Source organism: Cervus canadensis, chromosome 6, assembly GCF_019320065.1.
Source record: "Cervus canadensis isolate Bull #8, Minnesota chromosome 6, ASM1932006v1, whole genome shotgun sequence".
Classification (NCBI taxonomy): Eukaryota; Metazoa; Chordata; class Mammalia; order Artiodactyla; family Cervidae; genus Cervus; species Cervus canadensis.
The window spans coordinates 73,938,889-73,958,714 of record NC_057391.1 but is presented as its reverse complement, the minus strand read 5'-3'; the positions used below and the strand labels follow the sequence as shown (position 1 = coordinate 73,958,714).

Sequence of the window (19,826 nt, the reverse complement as noted above, 5' to 3'; positions counted from 1 at the left end):
AAATAAATGTTTGTTTTTTTTTAATCCAAATGATTCTTTGGATGGGGGTTGTCTGTATTTCCTTTATTTTTAAAAATTAGAGAATTTAAAAAACTTGTTTGAAAATGGCATTCATTGATTCCATAAGTACTGCCTCTTAGGCCAGGTGCTCACTGAAACACAAAGATGGAAATAATATGGTCCTGGCTTTGAGGACCCTGGAGCACCCCATGTTAGAAACAACACAGCGATGGGCTAATGTCCAAAAAAGAAAAGTGAAACCAAAGAGAATAACATATTTATTCAACAATCCCACAGAAAAGCAGCCCTACAGATAAAAATTGAGTTTATGAATTATATAGTTTTCTACTTAGTTTAAAATCAATATCCACAATTACAATCATTAAGATTTAAGAAAGATTGACATGGATCAAATGCTTAATGATTAGTAGTAGCCTTTATTTCTGCCACATGAAAGATGCTGCTTTGTTTTCCTTTCCTTCAATTGTTATTTCTTGAGCTGTGCTTGCTTTTAATTTATTAGTTTACATTTATCTGTTAAAGAAAAAAGACGGAGTTAGTTCAGTTAATTCAAAAGTCTGAAATACAGAATCTTTTAAAGCTATTATTGTTAAGTATAAAACTTAAAATAACTAAATATGAGTAAATTAAGTGATTGAAATAAGTAAAATTACATTTATAATAGAATATTTCTTCTTAATATAACAATAAGTATCCTTTGGACAGGTAAGGTATCATTTTTTTACATCTAGAAGTTGATACAATGTTAAAGGAATTTTTAAAAATTTTTGTTATTAAAAATTACTTCTACCATGTAGTTACCTAGTAAATCAAGAAGTCAAGATTAAAATTATGGACTTTTATTCTTTAGGGCTTGTAGACATTGTCATTGAATTATTTGCAAGTTCTTGATTTGTGCCAAACTGAGTCCTGAAATTAGTCAAATGTATGTGAGATTTACACACACACAGTTTATGCTTATTGTAAATAAGGGGTCTAGTAACTGTCACATGATTTCAGTTGTAATGTCAATATGAAGTCTTTATTAGTAGCAAACTTTTTTCGCCATATAAAAAAAAATCTACCTTTCCCCATATATTAGTAATTCACAATTTAAATATTTGGGAGCCACTTTTATAATTTCCAAAGTCAAGATCTAAATATGTTATATATACCATTATTTTTGCCCTTCTTTGCATTTGTCAGTTCAGTTCAGTTGCTCAGTCATGTCCGACTCTTTGCATTTATAGCTCTTTCTTAATGAGACCACAGTATTTGAAATTTCTTGTTATAGAATATATCAGTCAAAGGATGAAATTGCTGTAGTATATTGGGTTCACTTTTAAAAGGAATTTCTCCCTCTAAAGGCTATCATATATTGAGAAATAGCCAGGCTTGGACCTCTTCCTAGGTGGGTGTAGGAACCAGCATGTCGCCCTGAGTGCCACCCCTTCACTGTCCAGCACCATAGAACATTAGTAAGAGCATACTTGATGGGGGAAAAGAAGTGACAGGAGAACAACACAGACTGAAGAGTGTGTGTGGAGGCCAGGGGATTAATGTGCGTGAACATTTGATAAGTTTTGGCCACATTTGTTTTTCTCTGGTGCATTATCTCTGGCTGATGGTGTACATCTGGGTGGGGCCCGGTTAATAAACTGAGTGCTCAAATACTAAACTGATTTTAGTTGGCAGAGTGACAGAAAGGTGGAGAAAAGGGTAGGCACCTCAATTCCATCATCAGAACCCTGATAAGATGGGCTTGTGCTTCTTGCTGGAGTCACCTCTGTTTCACCAACTGTCTATTTAATTCTGTGAATTTAGCCTTAAATGTATGTGTGTGCATATGCACAGTCTCTCTCTCACACACACACGCAGCATTAGTTATATTAGGAGAGGCAAATGAGAGAAGTTTCATTCATAAATAGCTCACTGTAAAGCATGTCTCAGAGGAACTTAGTACACTGTTGGCCACCACACACAGCTGGGCAAGTTATTCATCGCAGAGACTACTTTGTGAATGGGAACCCCCAACTCTGTGCAGTGTACAATCTGTGCAGTTGTCCATGGCAGCCCTCTAGGGACTCTGTAAGTATTTGTATAATTTTTGGTGTGAAAGTAAGAGGCTTTGGCTGTGTGGGCTAATCTGAGAAAGCAGGTTGGGAAAGAATATGATAAGGGAGCAGAGAGGAAGAGTAGCAATAAGAATGAAAGGAATCATTGCTAAGAGCAGCAGCAAGTAATTCTCTTCCAGTGCCTCACCTGAAGCGCCCTCTCGCCCTGCTGATGTTACATTTTGACCCCTGGTGGATTCTAAAGCAGAAACCACAACAAAACCCTCAACATTCCATTCCACCTCTATTATTACTATAATAGAAGTAATATGATTCACTGTTAAAAGATTCAGTTTACTGACAACTTTTTGTGAAAGTGTCATGTCTGTCATTTACATCTATAGAGACTTATAACTGCAAAAATTACCTTTAAGTTGTCTTATATGTTTTTTCCATTGGCCTTTTCTTTTCCTGTTTTACTTTCCTTTCCTCACATCCATTCCCCTGAGAAAGGGAGGACAGATGAGGCACGAGATTGAGGAATTTAGAGAGGATTTGACAGGAGAGCAGAGAGCCAGAAAATAGTTCAGCAAAGTGGAAGTGAGATTAGAAACAGGAAGTGAGAAAGAAAGAAAAAGGCCAAAAACCGGAGAGAAGAAAGTCACAGAAAGAAAGAGAACTTGAGTCTTAAATTCAAATGATTTTCTAACCTCATCAAAAATGTCTTCATTCTTTCCAATGGAGCCCATTGTTAAATTTCAGTTTCCCTTTTAGCATTCTCCCATTACTTCTTAGGATTCCAAGGGTTTAATTTGCCATAATTAGGAAGAAAATGGAAAAGATAGATGGGTGGGGGAGGGGAGGACATTCCCAGTATTCATAAATGATTTCCCTCTCTCTTCATTTCTTAATCTCTTTCCTTTGTCTCTTTTCTTTCCATCTTGGAAAAATGCCAGGGGATCATAGATAAGCCTACTGTTTGGGCTCATTGTAAAGAAAATCAGCAAAATTAAAGAGAATAAAGCTTAGGCAGGTAAGAAGTGGAAAGTCAAGAAAGGAGAGAGATGGACCCAGATCCAAAGAGATGGGTTTAGCCTGGGCCCTACCTTATAGACTTTTCATAAAAACAGTACGTTTGAAGCGCTGCTTTACCTGAGACCCTACTCAAAAAGGAGGAAAAGTGTAATTCTTCCAAACTGCTCAGAGGTTAGAGAGATTTGGAGACTGCTGTCCCCAACTAGCCTTGCCCAAGAGTTGTTGAATGTGAATCTGATGAAGTTAATAGAAACAGTGATTTGATTTACTTCTATGGGAACAGTTATTATTCTGGCTTCTGCCTAAAACAGAAATCAGATTTACAAAGTTATTTTCAGTCTACATTCAGTCTAAATTCAATAGGACAAGGTTACTAATCTTTGCTTCCTTGGAGTGAAGAGTGTTAAGTGTGAGTAAGGGAGTGTGAAAGGGGAAAAAAGTGATTTAGAGGAGTGTGGCAAGGGGGAAAGAAATGCTAATCAGAGGGAAAATTGAAAAACTGTACAAGCCTACGTAAGGAAAAGGGAGAGGATAAAGGAAAGGAAAGTGGAAAGAATGAGAAAGTATAGGAAATAAAACAAACAGGGAAAATAATTAATACTTGGTGAAAACTGCAGGCCAAATTAGTATATTGTACCAGCTTCATCATTTAACAAGCTCAGAGTGGAATTTTGCTGCATGTTTGCTGTATCTTTCCTCAACTACTAATTTCTAGAGCCCCATTTCAAGCTGCCTGCTAAAATTTACATAGATGGGCCACCAGGATCACAAACATGAGCTAATAAACCATAGGAGCAGAAAGGGCCTTGAGACACCAATCATGCCTTCATTCCCCCACCCATATGCACACACATTTGATAGCTGAGGAGACTGAGACCCAGAAAGATCAAATGATACATTCGTGAAACAGGACAAGCAGAACCAAAATCTAGGACTTTCAATTCTAAGTTCAGTGTTTCATAGCTTATTTCTTCACCTTTTCCTTCCAGATTTTTTTCCTTTTCCCAGCTTGTTTCATGGACTCAGTACCTCCTAGTCAGTTGCCTCACAAACTCTACTTTTTTTTTTTTCTCTTGTTTTCATAAGCAGTTAGGTGTTAAAGTTTGTTGACTGTGTGTTCAGGTCTTTTTTTCATCTCACTGCTTCTTACCTGGTCAAGACTTGGGTACCTTTCACCCAGACTATTATAATGATGTTCTGCCTCTAACCTGTTTCAACTTCTCTTAGGGACTGCAGTCAGAGTAATCTACCTAAAATGTAATATTAATTTTGTCATTTCCCTGGCTTTTCAGTGGATCCTGCTTACCTACCAAGCAGTACTATCCAAACTCCTTAGTGTGGGTTAAGATTCCTCCAGACTGGCTCCTGCCTTGCTCTCAGTGCTCCTAAACTGAATATGCCCAACATTGTCCCAGCCCTGTGATTTTGCCCACCCTGTTGCTTATATCGGGCTTCCCTAATAGCTCAGTTGGTAAAGAATCTGCCTGCAATGCAGGAGACACCGGTTTGATTCCCCAGTTGGGAAGACCTGCTTGGAGAAGGGAAAGGCTACCCACGCCAGTATTTTGGCCTGGAGAATTCCATGGACTGTATAGTTCACGGAGTCACACAGAGTCGGATATTCTTGTTTCCCCTTTCCTAACACAAATGTTGCCACCTTCATAGACTCCATGATTTTCTCTTTTGAGCAAAAAGTATGTTCTCTACTTTTAGCGGGCCTGTAACGTTCCAACTTACATTATTTGTGCACATGTCTTGAGGCCAGGTTTATGTCCTGTTATTTATTTTTAATCTCTTCCAGAGTCTGTCTCAGTGCCTCATATATAATAGATGGGCATTGAATGTTTGTTCAGTTGAACAAAATTGAGTTTGTGCCAGGAGGCAAGTGAATCAGTCACACATAAGATGAAAATGAAAGCATCAGTGTCCTATATTACTTTTAAATTTCCATGGCTTAAATAAGGAGTACTTCAGAATGTATGAAGAATGTACTAATTATATGCCCAGCTACTAATTATGTATTAAGTGATAAGGCTTTTGCTAGATTTAATATTGCCTTTAGAAAATAAGAGGAAAATATTTGTCTGTAATAGCATATCTTGGGAATTTTTACAGATTTGATTTCTTTTTGAAATAAAATTTGGAATAGAAATTGATAGATGAAAATTCTATATACTGTGAGGGAAATTTTGTATTTTTCTCATAAACTATAATAGCATTTGTTTTCAGGTTCAGTTCTATAGATTGGAATATAGGTAAAAACCACATTATAGTGAAGCTCCTCTGGTACTTTTGGACACTAAAGTCCAGTGGGAAGGCCCAAAGATGAATCCCATGTGTATAAACAGTTTTTCTATAATCATTGGCTTAAAAAAAAACACCTTTATTGAGCTAATATTTACTTATTTAACATTATATAAATTTCATGTGTATAATTTTATATATTTCTGCATGTGCTCCCCCAAAAAATACAGGTTGATCCCCTTTCCCATTTAGTTCTCCCCACCAATCATTTTCTTTTCTTTTCTTTTTTTTTTTTGTACAACTCTTGCAAATGTGACTAAAAGACACCTTCAAGTGTTTCTGTATTCTTTTCCCCCTCCTTTTTAAGTTCAATGAAATGTGATTTTGTGTTCCTTCCATGATGTTCTCTTATGTGCATGACTGGAGCAGAGGTCTCTTCTACTCCCCAGAGGTTAGACAGTCACTGAGAAGTGGGTCAACAGCAAGTAAGGGAAGAACGCTCCGCTGGTGTTTACATGACAGCCTTTACTTCAAACAGTTGTTACCAGTTAATGATCCTGAGACGTGGGAATATGTAAAGAAAAAGCTGCCAGAAGAAAACATTAAATTCTATCACCTAACAGCAAAACAGAAGCCAGACACAAGCAGGAAGAAAAGGGGCTAGCCAATTTTAGATTTACCAAGAAATTGAGTTGTGATCACTTCCCTTCCAAATCAGCAGGAGTAACAGGCCATATCATGTTGGGTCCTGCCTGCAGAGCTAGCTTGGGAGTGGTTCCTGCCCTGTGAGTTAGAGATCCTGGGAACTGGGGAACTTTATCAGCACAGAAAAAAGCAAAGTGATGCCTTCTGCTTGAAAGATAGCATGAATGTAGTCTTTGAGGCAGTTTCTGTAGGACAGACTCTCTGAAGGAAGCAAAGACAAGAAAGGGAATGCCCCAAAATGTCTGGCTTGATTCCTTTGTTCTTAGCTGCTCTGTTCTAGGGCCCTGAGGTGACTGCTTGTTACCAGGGATCACAAAGAAATATGGTGGAATTTGGTCCATACCTGAAATGTCTGAATCAGTTCTCCCGCTCCTGTAAAAATAAATAGCACATTTCAAAGTTTGGCCAGTATAACCGCAAATATTTAGGAAAGAATTACTAGGTATGAGAAAACAACCATTCTCTAAGAACTTAGTAGGTAGTAATGACACACATTTAGTAAGCCAAGGGTGCATATGCGTGTGCTAAGTTGTTTCAGTCATGTCCAGATCTACGCAACCCTATGAACTGTAGCTCACCAGGCTCCTCTGTCCCTGGGATTTTGCAGGTAAGAATACTGGAGAGGGTTGTCATGCCCTCCTCCAGGGGATCTTCCCAACTCGGGGACTGACCCACGATTCTTATATCTCCTGCAGTGGCAAGCAGGTTCTTTACCACTAGTGCCATGTGGGAAGCCCAAGCCAAGGGTATTATCCATTATAATACATCTTAGAGTAAAATTACTTAAATTTATGTAACATGCAAGCTGTCCAACCTATAAAAGCCATAAAAGTGAATTATATGTAGTTATATATAATCTATTTTTATTGTGACTATCACCTGTCACTCAATGAGGCTGTAAGGATCCCTATCATGCTACATCTCCAGACTCTAAAAACTCATTTGGGGTTGAGGCTGAAAGAAGCTAACTGCTGCTGTTCAGGGGTTTCTGTAAACAGAGTCAGTTGCATTGGGAATATATGCTCTTGTAGACACGTGGGGTATATTCTGGAATGGATAGGTACCAGGGTTTGCAGTTGCCCACCTCTGCTAGCTCTTCATCACAACCTTGGTGGCCTTGATGGGAATCTTCTAGGTGAATAACCTCAATCGTTCATCCAAGTTATTACAATTTCTTACAGCTTAGTGGATATAAAGTAGGAGACTAGCTGTCAGTTTTTTGGACTATTTTACTTTCAGAGATATCTTTGGATAAAGTTTGTTTTCTGCATGCCTGATACCTTTTTAAAATTTTTTTAATCTTTTGACCATGCTACACGGCCTGTGGGATCTTAGTTCCCAGACCAGGTATCCAACCTCCTGTACCGGCAGCATGGAGTCTTAACCACTGGACCACCTGGCAAGTCCCTGTATGTCTGATTTTTAAAATTAATATCAATAATTAAAATACTTACTTTCCTAACCTACTGAATGGTAAAATATAAACTTAAGTCAGTTAGTTTTCACCAAATCTTTGTTTCTTGGCTATATTGCAATAGCTATTTTGGAAGTTTTGCTGTTTGAGTAATAGGTTTTGGGAAGAATAATTATCCTTATATAATATCTTCTCAGACAAATGTACAAAGAAATAATTCTGATCCATTTAGAGGATCTGGCAAATTCATGCAGTTCAAATTCTTTAGTGAATCTTTCTTTTTTTTTTTTTAGTGAATCTTTCAAATGTAAAGGTTAAATTAGTAATTTTCTGAGAAGTTTGCAAATACTCATAACCTTTACCAAATGGGTCTGGTGATTTAAATAAGATTGAGTTTAATGATAAAAGTTTTCAATAGGCTAAGAGGTATCAAATAAGTGTACTTTAAAAGAGTAGGTGCAAACTAAAATGAAGCCTGCCATTATCCTCTTTAAAACAAAGGGAAGAGTCACAGTAACACTATTGCCAAGGTAAGAAAAGGAATATAAATGCTCTATAAAGTAAATCCTTCATTTCTAAAGTACCCAAAGTGACATTATAGCAGTTTCCATAGTCTTTCACTCATCTAGATTTAAATTGTTCAATTTACATTTTAAAGGCCAATGAATTTGAGGGCAAAATACTCAACAAGGTCATTGTTTAATTTTTTTTTTCATTGTTTCAAAGTACACAGTTAGAAAGGTGTCACCGAAATCCATGGTCTTGGAGAAGAAAAATATACACTAGAATTCATTTATCACTCACAGTATCCTGACTTAATCCTACAAATATCCCAGGACTAAGTATCAGTGAATCCCATTCTGTTCTTTGATTTTATTACGTCTTTCAATTATAATGAACATTCTCAAATTAGGCTCTAGCTAGTAATTATGTTCCTGATGTAAATAGGCAATAAAATATAATCTATGCTTGACTAAATTGGACTTAAGAGGATTAGTTAGAACCAAAATTCATTTTTTGCTTTGTTTTTTAATCTATTTCTTCCTTTCTTTACAGTAGAGTCAGCAGATAAATGATACAGGAAGCTGAGAGACTGAAGGGCAGAGCCTGGAAGATGTTGGGATTTGCTAACTAAGATCCTTTGTAATCTTTAAAATTCTAAGATTTTTGCTATTTATATAGGCATTCATTTTCTCATTTCTAATACCGATCATGACAGTGAGAGTAACAAAACCTCACACTTGCAGATCACTTCAACCTAGAAACAAGTTATCCTTACAATTTTTAACATTTTAAGAAACTACTACATGCAGTCTAATTCTCAGAGAATTTTTAGGGAGGTGAGGCTTTTCTGTATGGAATAGTGGATACATTCAGTGTGCATATGTCAAAACCCATAAAACTGTACAAGACAGTGAACCTTAAACTAGGGACTATAGTTAATAATAATATATCAATTTTGTTCATTAACTGTTAACAAAGGTACCACACTAATGCAAGTGTTAATAATAGGGGAAATGGGATGAGGAAGGGTAAGGAGGTGGCAGTGGTGTGGGTGTGGAGTTGTATGTACTATGTGCTCAGTTATTCTGTAAATCTAAAACTATACTTTAAAAATGTTTATTAGTTATTTTTAAAAGACTTTTTAAGGCACTAAAAGTTAATCCAGTGCTACAGGGCATCCATTATTTGCAAAAATGTGAGGAAAGAAGAAGTTGAAATGATTTAAACAGTTAACCTTGTTAGATTTTGAATTGTGTGTTTCTGAAAGCTTAGACAACGGCAGGACAGAATTTGAGACATATTGAATGAAATAAAGCAGAGGAAGATGTCAGAATGATCAGACCTGATTAATTACTGTTTAGGAAAAATTGCTAGCCTGGATGGGTTCATTTTTATCTCACTTGTTTTTTTTAGAAATCTTACGCTTTTCTATGAAAGTCATAGTCGTACATAGCAAAAAGTGCATTTCCTACTGAGTGGCACCTGCTTCTATACCTTTGTTTCTTACATTCTTTGTCTTTCCCTCACCCCTTCTGACTGATGATTACTTTTTAAAAATGTTATTTATTTTTAACTGAAGGATAATTGCTTTACAATAGTCTTGGATTTTGCCATATATAAACATGAATCAGCCATAGGTATACATATGTTTCCCCTCTCTGAAAATTCCCTCCCACCTCCCACCTCCCACCCCTCTAGGTTGTCAAACCAGAGCCCTGGTCTGAGTTCCCTGAGTCACACAGCTAATTCCCGCTGGCTCTCTCTTTTACATATGGTAGTGTATATGCTTCCATGCAAGTGGAGTCTTTTCCATTTGAGCTACCAGAGAAGCCAAGGAAAATGAAATCATATCAAGTATTTCTTTTGGATCACAGTGCTATGAGCTTAGAAATTACAAAAAAAAAAAAACCTGCAAAAAATGCAAATATGTGGAAACTGGACAATATGCTACTAAACAAATAATGGATTACTGATGAAATCAGAGGAAATTTTTTAAATGCCTAGAAATAAATAAAAATGAAAATATGATGACCCAAATTCTATAGGATGCAACAAAAGCAATTCTAAGAGGAAAGTTCATAGAAATACAATCTTACCTCAAGAAACAAGAAAAATTTCAAATGAACAACCTAATCTTATACCTAAAGCAGCTAGAGGAAGAGCAAACAAAATCAAAAGTTAGTAGAAGGAAAGAAAGAATAAAGATCAGAGCAGAAATAAATGAGAGGTTAAGAAAACAAAATAAAAGATCAATGAAGCTAATAACTGGTTCTTTGAAAGGATAAACATAATTGATAAACCTTTAGCCAGACTCAAGAAAAAAAGGGAGAGAGCTCAAATCAATAAAATTAGAAATGAATAAAGAAGTTAAAGCTGACTTCACAGAAATACAAAAGATCATAAGAGACTACTACAAGCATGCCAAAAAATGGACAACCTAGAAGAAATGGACAAATTCTTAGAAAGATATAATCTCCCCAGACTGAACTAGAAAGAAATAGAAAATATAAGCAGACCAAACACAAGTGCTGAAATTGAACCCGTGATTAGAAAACTCCCAACAAACAAAAGTCTGGGACCCTATGGCCTCACCGGTTAATTCTATCATTTACAGAAGAGCTAACACCTATCCTTCTGAAGCTATTACAAAAAATTTTAGAGGAAGAAATACACTCAAACTCATTTTATGAGGCCACCAACACCCTGATACCAAAATCAGACAAAGATACCACAAAAAAGAGAGAAAATCACAGGCTAATATCACTGATGAACATAGACACAAAAATCCTCAACAAAATACTAGCCAACCAAACCCAACAGTGCATTAAAGGATCATAAACCACAGTTAAATGGGATTTATCCCAGGGATGCAAGGATTTTCCCAATATTCAGTGTGATATACCACATCAAGAGATTGAAGAATAAAAACCATATGATTATCTCAATAGATGCAGAAAATTTTTGACAAAACTCAACACCCATTTATGATAAAACTCCAGGAACTGGGCATAGAGGGAATTTACCTCAACCTAATAAAGGCCATTACCTTTGCCAACAAAGGTCCGTCTAGTCAAGTCTATGGTTTTTCCAGTAGTCATGTATGCATGTGACCATTGGACTATAAAGAAAGCTGAGCACCGAAGAATTTATGCTTTTGAAATGTGGTGTTGGAGAAGACTCTTGAGAGGCCCTTGGACTGCAAGGAGATCCAACCAGTCCATCCTAAAGGAAATCAGTCCTGAATATTCATTGGAAGGACTGATGTTGAAGCTGAAACTCCAATACTTTGGCCACCTGATGCAAAGAACTGACTCATTGGAAAAGACCCTGATGCTGGGAAAGATTGAAGGCAGGAGAAGGGGACGACAGAGGATGAGATGGTTGTATGGCATTACCAACGTAACGGACATGATTTTGGGTAAACTCCAGGAGCTGGCGATAGACCAGATCCATGGGGTCGCAAAGAGTTGGATACAACTGAGCGACTGAACTGAACTGAACTGAATAAAGGCCAAGACTGCAAGGAGATCAAACCAGTCAATCCTAAAGGAAATCAATCCTAAATATTCATTGGAAGGACTGATGCTGAAGTTCCAATACTTTGGCCATCTGATGCGACGAGCTGACTCATTAGAAAAGACCCTGAGGCTGGGAAGGCACAAGGAGAAGAGGACGACAGAGGATGAGATGGCTGGATGGCATCACCGACTCAATGGACATGTGTTGGAGCAAGGTCCAGGAGATGGTGATGAACAGGGAAGCCTGGTGTGCTGTAGTTCATGGGGTCCCAAAGAGTCGGACACAACTGAGTAACTGAATAACAAAAAACGACAAACCCACAGTTAACATTATTCTTAGTGGTGAAAAGCTGGAAGCATTTCCTCTAAGATCAGGAAACAAGACAAGTATGTCCACTCTCACTACTTTAATTCAACATAATTTTGGAAGGCCTAGCTGTGGCGATCAGAGAAGAAAATGCAATGAACTGATTTTAAATATACTTTTTAATGCAAATTTCAGAACATTTGGTCATATAGGAAAATTTTCTGAAGTAGACTGCCTTGAATTTGAACTGATAGTTCTTTCTATGGCTATGAAGAGAAACCCTCATTTTGGTTCTCGGGCCTTAGAAGAAGCACTCAGAAGAGAGGACTCCTTGCTCCATCTGACTTTGTTTCTAGGACTGGCTTCTCATAAGCCAGCAGTCCTCAAACATGGTTGTACATTAGAACCACTTGGAGGCTTATTACAACGCAAAATGATGAGCCCATCTCAAGAGTTTATGATTCAGCAGGGTGGGAGTGGGCTCAAGAATTTACATCATTTACCAGCTGCCAGGTGCTGCTGCTGACCAGCCACATGTTTAAGAGCCACTGGCATAGAAACCCTCACTAAGACACGATGCTTTGCTTAAGCAGACCACCAAAATCATAATTTGAAATTGAAATCATATTGAAATTGAATTGAAATTGACCATTGAAGTCATAATCGAGATCCAGCAACACCTGGAATGTATTGACACTTGGATGTAGAGGCTCTAGAACTGTGAGAAATGTGGCTGCCCAGGAGCTAAAGAGTAAAAAAATGTTACTCTGACTTCAAGGTTTGTGAATCTTCTAAGGATCATCCATATTCCTTTGCTTCCTTGGATCCCTACTTAGCTGGGAAAGGAGGTGAAAAAGAGAGTTTTGAATGATTACCCCTCAGTCGATTAAGATTTTTTCTGACAGAATAGCTAACTTTCTTTTATCCTTGCTGTTGGAAATGAATTAATAGTGACAATCATGACCATTTCCTGAACACCTAACATGGCCCTCTTATAATTGTTACACAATCAGCTTGAAACTCCATTCCACCAGCGCTCCACCCTTTCTTCAGATCTCTGCCCTTCCTCAGAGAAGCAGTCCCTGACCATTTATATAAAATAGACCTACTCCCTCCTCAAATGCTTCTGTTGCTTTTTGTTTTCTCACAGCACATTCCAGCTGGCATAATACACTTTGTTTGATTATTGTCTATGCCCTCCACTAGAATGAAACACTGCATCACTTGCTTTCATTGATGTATGCCCAGTCTCTAGCACATAGAAGATGCTCAGTAAATATTATTCAGTGAATGACTCACACCTTTAAAAAGTTTGTTTCCCTGTTTTTCCCTGTTCCTTTTTATATATAAAAAGAACTTAGACATAGTTCATTACATTCTTTATCTTCATTCTTGCTAATATAGCATTTAAATCTCTATGTTTTTCTCTGGTTTCTTGATAGCTGTTACTCCAGAATAAACATATTAACTTTTATTTTTATAATACCACAGTGTCTCTCACATTCATCTTATAATTGGGTATTTATAATTATAAAAACATTTTTTCAGATTATTAAGTTATTCATTGGAAGTGTAGAAAAGTGTAAGGGACATGTAAAGAAGAAAATAGAAGTGTCAAGATAAAAGTACCCATAATTACTTCAGATAATCTGTACCCCTAACTCCAAAATGTGGACACCATTCTATTTTATTTCCTTCAGCATACACCATCTACACCAGGCAGATAGCTCAGAATGCCAACTGAATGGTGTAAAAAGTTGGTGTGAAAATAAAAATTAGACAAGGTTAAACCAAATGTGGATAATTGAGCTGATTATGTTATCATTCATATGTCTGAGATTATATCATTCATATGTCTGAGAATCTTCCATGAAAAATGCCTGAGTTGCAGGGACTTTAATTACTTTTCTTTTTTTTTTTTTTGGTCTCGCCACACAGCATGTGGGATCTTATTTCCCTGACCAGGGATTGAACCCATGCCCCCTAGATTGGAAGGGCATAGTCTTAACCAATGGACTGCTGGGGAAGTCCTGCAGGGACTTTAACGCATGCACATATTTACATATTCCATGTCTTAGCATCATCTGGCAGCTCCCTGCCTCACATACCTGGATTCTTCAGCCTTGAGAGTTGTGCTTTCAGAGGCCACTGTCTTTATTTCGGGGGGTCTGTCGCTCAACTCTTTGGATTTGTCTGTCTCATCTTCTTCTGGAATCAAGGTAGTTTGAAAACATCTTTCACCTTCGAAAGTCAGTGTTAGGTTTGAGATGGTGACATGTTTTGAGGATTCTCTAAACTCATTCTTGCTTTTTGTATCTCGTAAACAGCCAGACTTCAGAATGTTTTCCATTTTTTCCTTTGAAAATAACAAGCAGCAGCAAATCAGGTAACAGAAGCATCACACAGGAACAGACTATTTATGAAGCAGCAATCATCTCATTCATATGTACTGAGCGTCCTCGTGTGCGCAGTGCAGTGATGGAGGCACGAGGCTTGGTGCTGCGCAGCCGTGGAGAGGAGCCTGGGTGGGCCCTGGAGGCTGGCAGCATGGGGACCCGACATAGCACATCCTAAACCTCACATGGTCACGCACACCAGTGTCACCTCAGGAAGGAAAACTAGCACTCAGTCACAGGGCTTCCTCTCTCTCAATTGGCAGGGAAAGGAAGGTTTTCTAGAAATGTCTTGCCACCGATTGTTCCCCATCCAAAGTTGCTCTAGACTTAAGAGCATCTAATAGGTGACAGGAGTTGGAGGTTCATAAAAATACTAGAGAATCTGTTTTTCAAAAGACCTAAAATTTAGTATTCTAATATCTCACCCATTCTCCTAGTGTCCCTGGAGTCTGTTATTAGCACCACTGCTCTGTCGCTCCTCGCCTTCCCCAGACTCTCTCTCAGGCTTCAGAGCAATAGGTCAGCTGGTCTTAAAGATTCTGTCTGTCTGACATCTGCACCTTCTTCCCCCTTTTGTCATTACCTAGTCCACCACCTCTATACTGTTCTTTGAAAATAATGCAGTAATCTTCTTTAAAAATAAAACATTTTTTCTGACAATGAAAGTAATATATATTTTTCATAGAATATTTAGAAAGTCCTAAAATATATACAGTGAAAGGGAGAAAATTATTGCTTCTTGATGCCACAGGCCAGAAATAACTACTATGGTACATTTCATTCTGGTCTTTTTCTCCATTTATGTATTTTGAATGTGCCTGCTTTGTGATCATATTGCAGTACTGTATCCAATATTTTTCACTTTAAAATTTATTATAAAAATCACCTTATGTTATTAAAAACTTACCTGGATTTTTCTAATTAAAAATTATTTTTATTATAAGAAGCAGAACATCCAGAAGCCCGTAAAGAAGAAAATGTCAATTGCTTATAAGACCACAATCTAGAAATAAACTATTATTAACAACATGACTTTCCCCACTCCTATTGTCTGTGTATACACCTGCATTTTTATGTAATAAGGATGTGCAAGTTGCTCAGTTGTGTCCGACTTATAGTCCATGGAAATCTCTAGGCCAAAATACTGGAGTTGGTAGCCTTTCCCTTCTCCAGGGGATCTTCCCAACCCAGGGATTGAACCCAGTTCTCCTGCACTGCAGGCGGATTCTTCCTGCATTGCAGGCAAATTCTTTACCAGCCGAGCCACAGGGAAGCCCAAGAATACTGGAGTGGGTAACCTATCCCTTCTCCAAAGGATCTTCCCAACCCAGGAAGTGAACTGGGGTCTCCTGCATTGCAGTTGGATTCTTTACCAACTGAGCTATCAGGGAAGCCCAGAAATAAACAACTATTAACAAAACGACTTTCCCCCCCTCCTATTGTCTATGTATACACTTGCATTTTTATGTAATAAGGATTGTAACCTTTAGCTCATTTTTCATTCAGCTTTATATCATAAACATTTTTCCAAGTAAAGAAAAATTCTCCAACAGTTTTAGCAGCAACAGAGTAGTTGTTCATTTACCCAGTATTTACTGAGTGGATATAATCTTGTCCGTCACTTTGGTTGCTCCTGAGTGATATAAACATGGCACATGCCCTTTGTGGTTTAAATTCATTTAGCCCTTCTTCTGTGGTGGATGTTTAGGTTACTTCTTCATTATTTTATTTTTATAAACATAGTATAGATGTGGTACAATTAACACTTTTATAGCTAGATCCTCATTCCTATTGATGATTAATTCCTCAAGAAAGATTCTTAAAAGTGAAATCACTGAGTCAAAGTGTGTCAACATTTCTAAGTTCTTGACTCATAATGATTTCAAGAAAGTTTGTTCTAATTCTCACCCTGCCATGAATCTTTAGAAATTCCAAAATGACCCCAACTTTACTAATGCTGACTGTGTTGATTCTCTTATTTAACAGCTTTATGGATGAAATATTCTTTTGTTTGCATTTTTTTGATTACTAGTGAGGTTTAATTTTTCCACTAACTTTAGTAGCTGGTGGTTTCTTCTTCTGTGAAATGTCCATCTTTGTCCTCTGTCATTTTTCTCTCCTGGGCCCCAGGGGGATTTCTCATCTACAGTCTACACACCAATCTCTTTATCTACAATCCATCCTGCCATCAAAATAATCTTTTAAAAACACAGCCCCTTCACTCCCTTACACAGAGCTTTTGTGGCTAAGGTTTGCTCAAAGAGTGAGTCTACACTTCTTATTTTGGCATTCAAGATTTGCAAGCAATTTTCCAGTCCTATATCCTAATATTTTCCACATATATTATGCTCCAGCCAAACTGATATATTGTTAGATATGGCTCTGTGTTTTTCCACTTTCTGGCCACTTCTAAAGCTGCTCACTTCTTTGGGGATTTCATTTTCTTATTTTCATTCTCACTTTACTTATTGAAATTTCACCCCATCCTTCAGTGTACTTCATACATTTGTGCTCATTTAAACCTTAATATAACCCTTATATGATATTAATATTCTCATTTGAGAGATGCATGTTCAGTGACTTGGCCAAACTAACATGAAGCAGGCAGGGCAGGATCCTAACCCAGGACTTTTGACTGTAATACCAAAGTTCTTTTTATCCTACCATGCCTCCTGATACAGGGTTAAGTTTTATGGTATGGATGGTCACTGCTTATTTCAGGGGACATCTTATAACTCTTTTATGCAGGGGTTCAGGGATCAGATCTCATTCTTAATGTTAGGTTAATCAGAGTAAGTTCCATACTATTTGAATAGTCTATGTTATGAAGCTTACCAAAGAGAGTGAAAGGGAGTAATTTTTAGAGAATGAAAGTCTTCCATGTCACATACCTTTTCCTCTTGCTTGGCCCTGAGTATGTCATCATTTTCAAACACCACTCTGACCCCTGAGCTTGTTGTGACTTCACAGATGTCTGTGACTTCCGTGACTTCCGTGACAATATTTATATCTGGGGCCTCGGTGACCTCATTTTCTGGAATATCCGTGACGTCGGTGACATCAGTGATGTCTGTGAATTCTGAGAAATCAATGCTCTCTACATCGTTGCTGGGGTCTGAACACGTGGACAGGTGTGAGGTCTGTATGGCCGGGAAGGCTGCTATATCCATGATGTCCACTGAGCCTGTGATGTCTGTGCTGTTTGTGATTTCCGAGAGGCTGGAGACTTCCGACACTTTGGAAGCTTTGGCTTTCTCCTCATTCAAGAGGGAGATGAGCTCTACCCACTGATGGAACAGGGAGTCTTGTTTGCCTGCAGGGGCACAGAGCTGTAGGTAGTAGGCTCGGCCACTCACCAGCTTAACTTTGATGCGCATATTCTCGGCATCATGTACAGAGAGAGTCACAAACTGCAGAGGGAGAAACCTGCAGACAAATGCAAATATCATCTGAAGGCCTGATCGGAAACTGTCACAAGTTTCCTGTTATAGACATTTGTGGAGTGAGACAGGACACCAGGTGTGTCTCTCAAACAGGTTTGGGGAGCAGCTGGCGTGGGATGGGGCAGGACCTTCTAGTGGCCACATGTTCCCAGGTCTGGCTCATGGTTTTTGAGGCTCAAAACCTTGATTTTTCATACACATAATCAGGCTCCTGAAGACCAACTCACCTGAATCATACTCCTATCAGCTATTTATTACTTATTTAGGGGAAGCTGTCCCATTTAGTTAGTCCTGAAAGGTGGAGACTGAGAGTGATTTGCTGTGGGTCCTACAGCAAGTTGGTGGGTTGAGACGAGCAGAACTCATCCTGATGGAAGTTGGGATGGTGGCGGGGAAGTTCCTGTTCAGCCAGTTCAGTTCAGTCACTCAGTCGTGTCTGACTCTTTGCAACCCCATGGACTGCAGCACACCAGGCTTCATTTTATATAATTAATTAATTAATTTGACTGTGCCAGGTCTTACTTGCAGCATGTGGGACCTTCGTTCCCTGAACAGGGATCGAACTCAAGCGTCTGCATTGGGAGTGTGGAGTCTTAGCCACTGGACCACTGAGGAAGTCCCCTAGGTTTAACTTTAGAGAAGTTAAAGGTAAACCACTTGTTTCGACTGCCAGGTTGTCAGACTCTCTCCCCAGACTCTAAGGATGTGACTGTCATCTGTAGCAGAAACAATTGAGGAGCCCTTGTCATCTGTGTTTCTAGTCTCATCTCCTCAGGGGTAAAGTGTTTTTTTTCTGACAGGTTGTGAACCTCTTTCCTTTGTAACTCACCTGGTAAGCACCAGATTTTCTGGAGAAGGAGATGTCAGGAGACTTTTAAACAGGGGTTCTGAATCTTTCTGGGTGGTGGGTGTCATATGAGCCAGCAACATCACGTTAGGGGTCTTGATGGTGGGATTGGAAGCACAGATGCCTACGGTCACCCAGTTGGCTCGGTTGTGAAGGTAAATGGATTCACCTCTTCTGTTGACCTGAGGCAGAGAAGAGGAAGAGGGGTTTTTCTGATAAGGTCTGTGGCCTCAACAACCTCACTTACCCAAACAGTATAGGAATAAAGGAGAGGTGAACCATGATGCTATAAAGAAAGCTGAGCGCTAAAGGATTTATGCTTTTGAATTGTGGTGTTGAAGACTCTTGGAGTCCCTTGGGCTGCAAGGAGATCCAACCAGTCCATCTGAAAGGAGATCAGTCCTGAGTGTTCATTGGAAGGACTGGTGTTGAAGCTGAAACTCCAATAGTCTGGCCACCTGATGTAAAGAACTGACTCATTGGAAAAGACCCTGATGCTGGGAAAGATTGAAGGCGGGAGGAGAAGGGGACAAAAGAGGATGAGATGGTTGGATGGCATCACTGACTCAATGGACATGAGTTTGGGTAAACTCTGGGAGTTGGTGATGGACAGGGAGGCCAGGTGTGCTGCAGTTCATGGGGTTGCAAAGAGTCGGAGACAACTGAGCGACTGAACTGCACTGAACTGAACTGAACAATGATTGTTTGTTCATGTGACTTCTTAGAGATATCACAGTGATAGCACAGTGACCATAGACATGGTCCCTGACCTCTGGGGTCCACCGGGGAAAGTGAACATTAAACAAGTATGTCACTAAGTGTCTTAAGTGTTATTGAACACAAGTTCAGGGTGCTGTGCTGTGGGGTGCATGACAGAAAACTTGACCTAGTGGGGAAGAAGGCAGGTACGTGTGTAACTACCTTTCTCAGAGAAGATACAAGTTTGTTATAAATTGTAGCAGACGATTTACAGTCATATACTGTTCTATGTTGTACTCCATACAGCCAATTGATTCTCACAGGAGTCAAACTCTTGTATCCATAACCCCAAGATAATAGTGAAATGTAGGAGAATGAGTGATGAATTTTGAGTATTTGTTGCCTTTATTTTGAATATAGTTTTATTTATAAGGTTATGTCATTTAATTCTTAATGATGACTGTGTTTAACAGCCAACTTGTAAACTTCCTGAACTCTTGCCCATCGGCCAGCTGGGTGCACCCTGGCCATAGGGTCAGAAAAGGTCCCCCGAGGAAGGGCCTCTAAATGAGGCCTGAGCCACGTGGGACATGGACTGGCTGGGCACCCAGGAGAATCTCTGCTGGCTGGAAGAGGAGGAGACCGGAAAGTGGGTGGACA

The 19,826-nt window shown here is 38.8% G+C and overlaps 1 protein-coding gene across 2 annotated transcripts in view; it reads right to left on the bottom strand.

Moving 5' to 3' along the window:
* Positions 1-417: 417 nt before the first annotated feature.
* Positions 418-19,826, bottom strand: part of FAM71D (family with sequence similarity 71 member D) — a 29,337-nt gene continuing 9,928 nt past the window's right edge. For both annotated transcript variants that reach the window (XM_043472322.1, XM_043472323.1), the window contains exons 4-8: positions 18,450-18,649; positions 17,069-17,603; positions 13,890-14,137; positions 6,382-6,410; positions 418-534 (exon numbers count right to left, since the gene is read on the bottom strand). In XM_043472322.1, the coding sequence (XP_043328257.1) occupies positions 512-534; positions 6,382-6,410; positions 13,890-14,137; positions 17,069-17,603; positions 18,450-18,649 (1,035 nt within the window). In that variant the 3' untranslated portion in view covers positions 418-511. The remainder of the gene's footprint in view (positions 535-6,381; positions 6,411-13,889; positions 14,138-17,068; positions 17,604-18,449; positions 18,650-19,826) is intronic.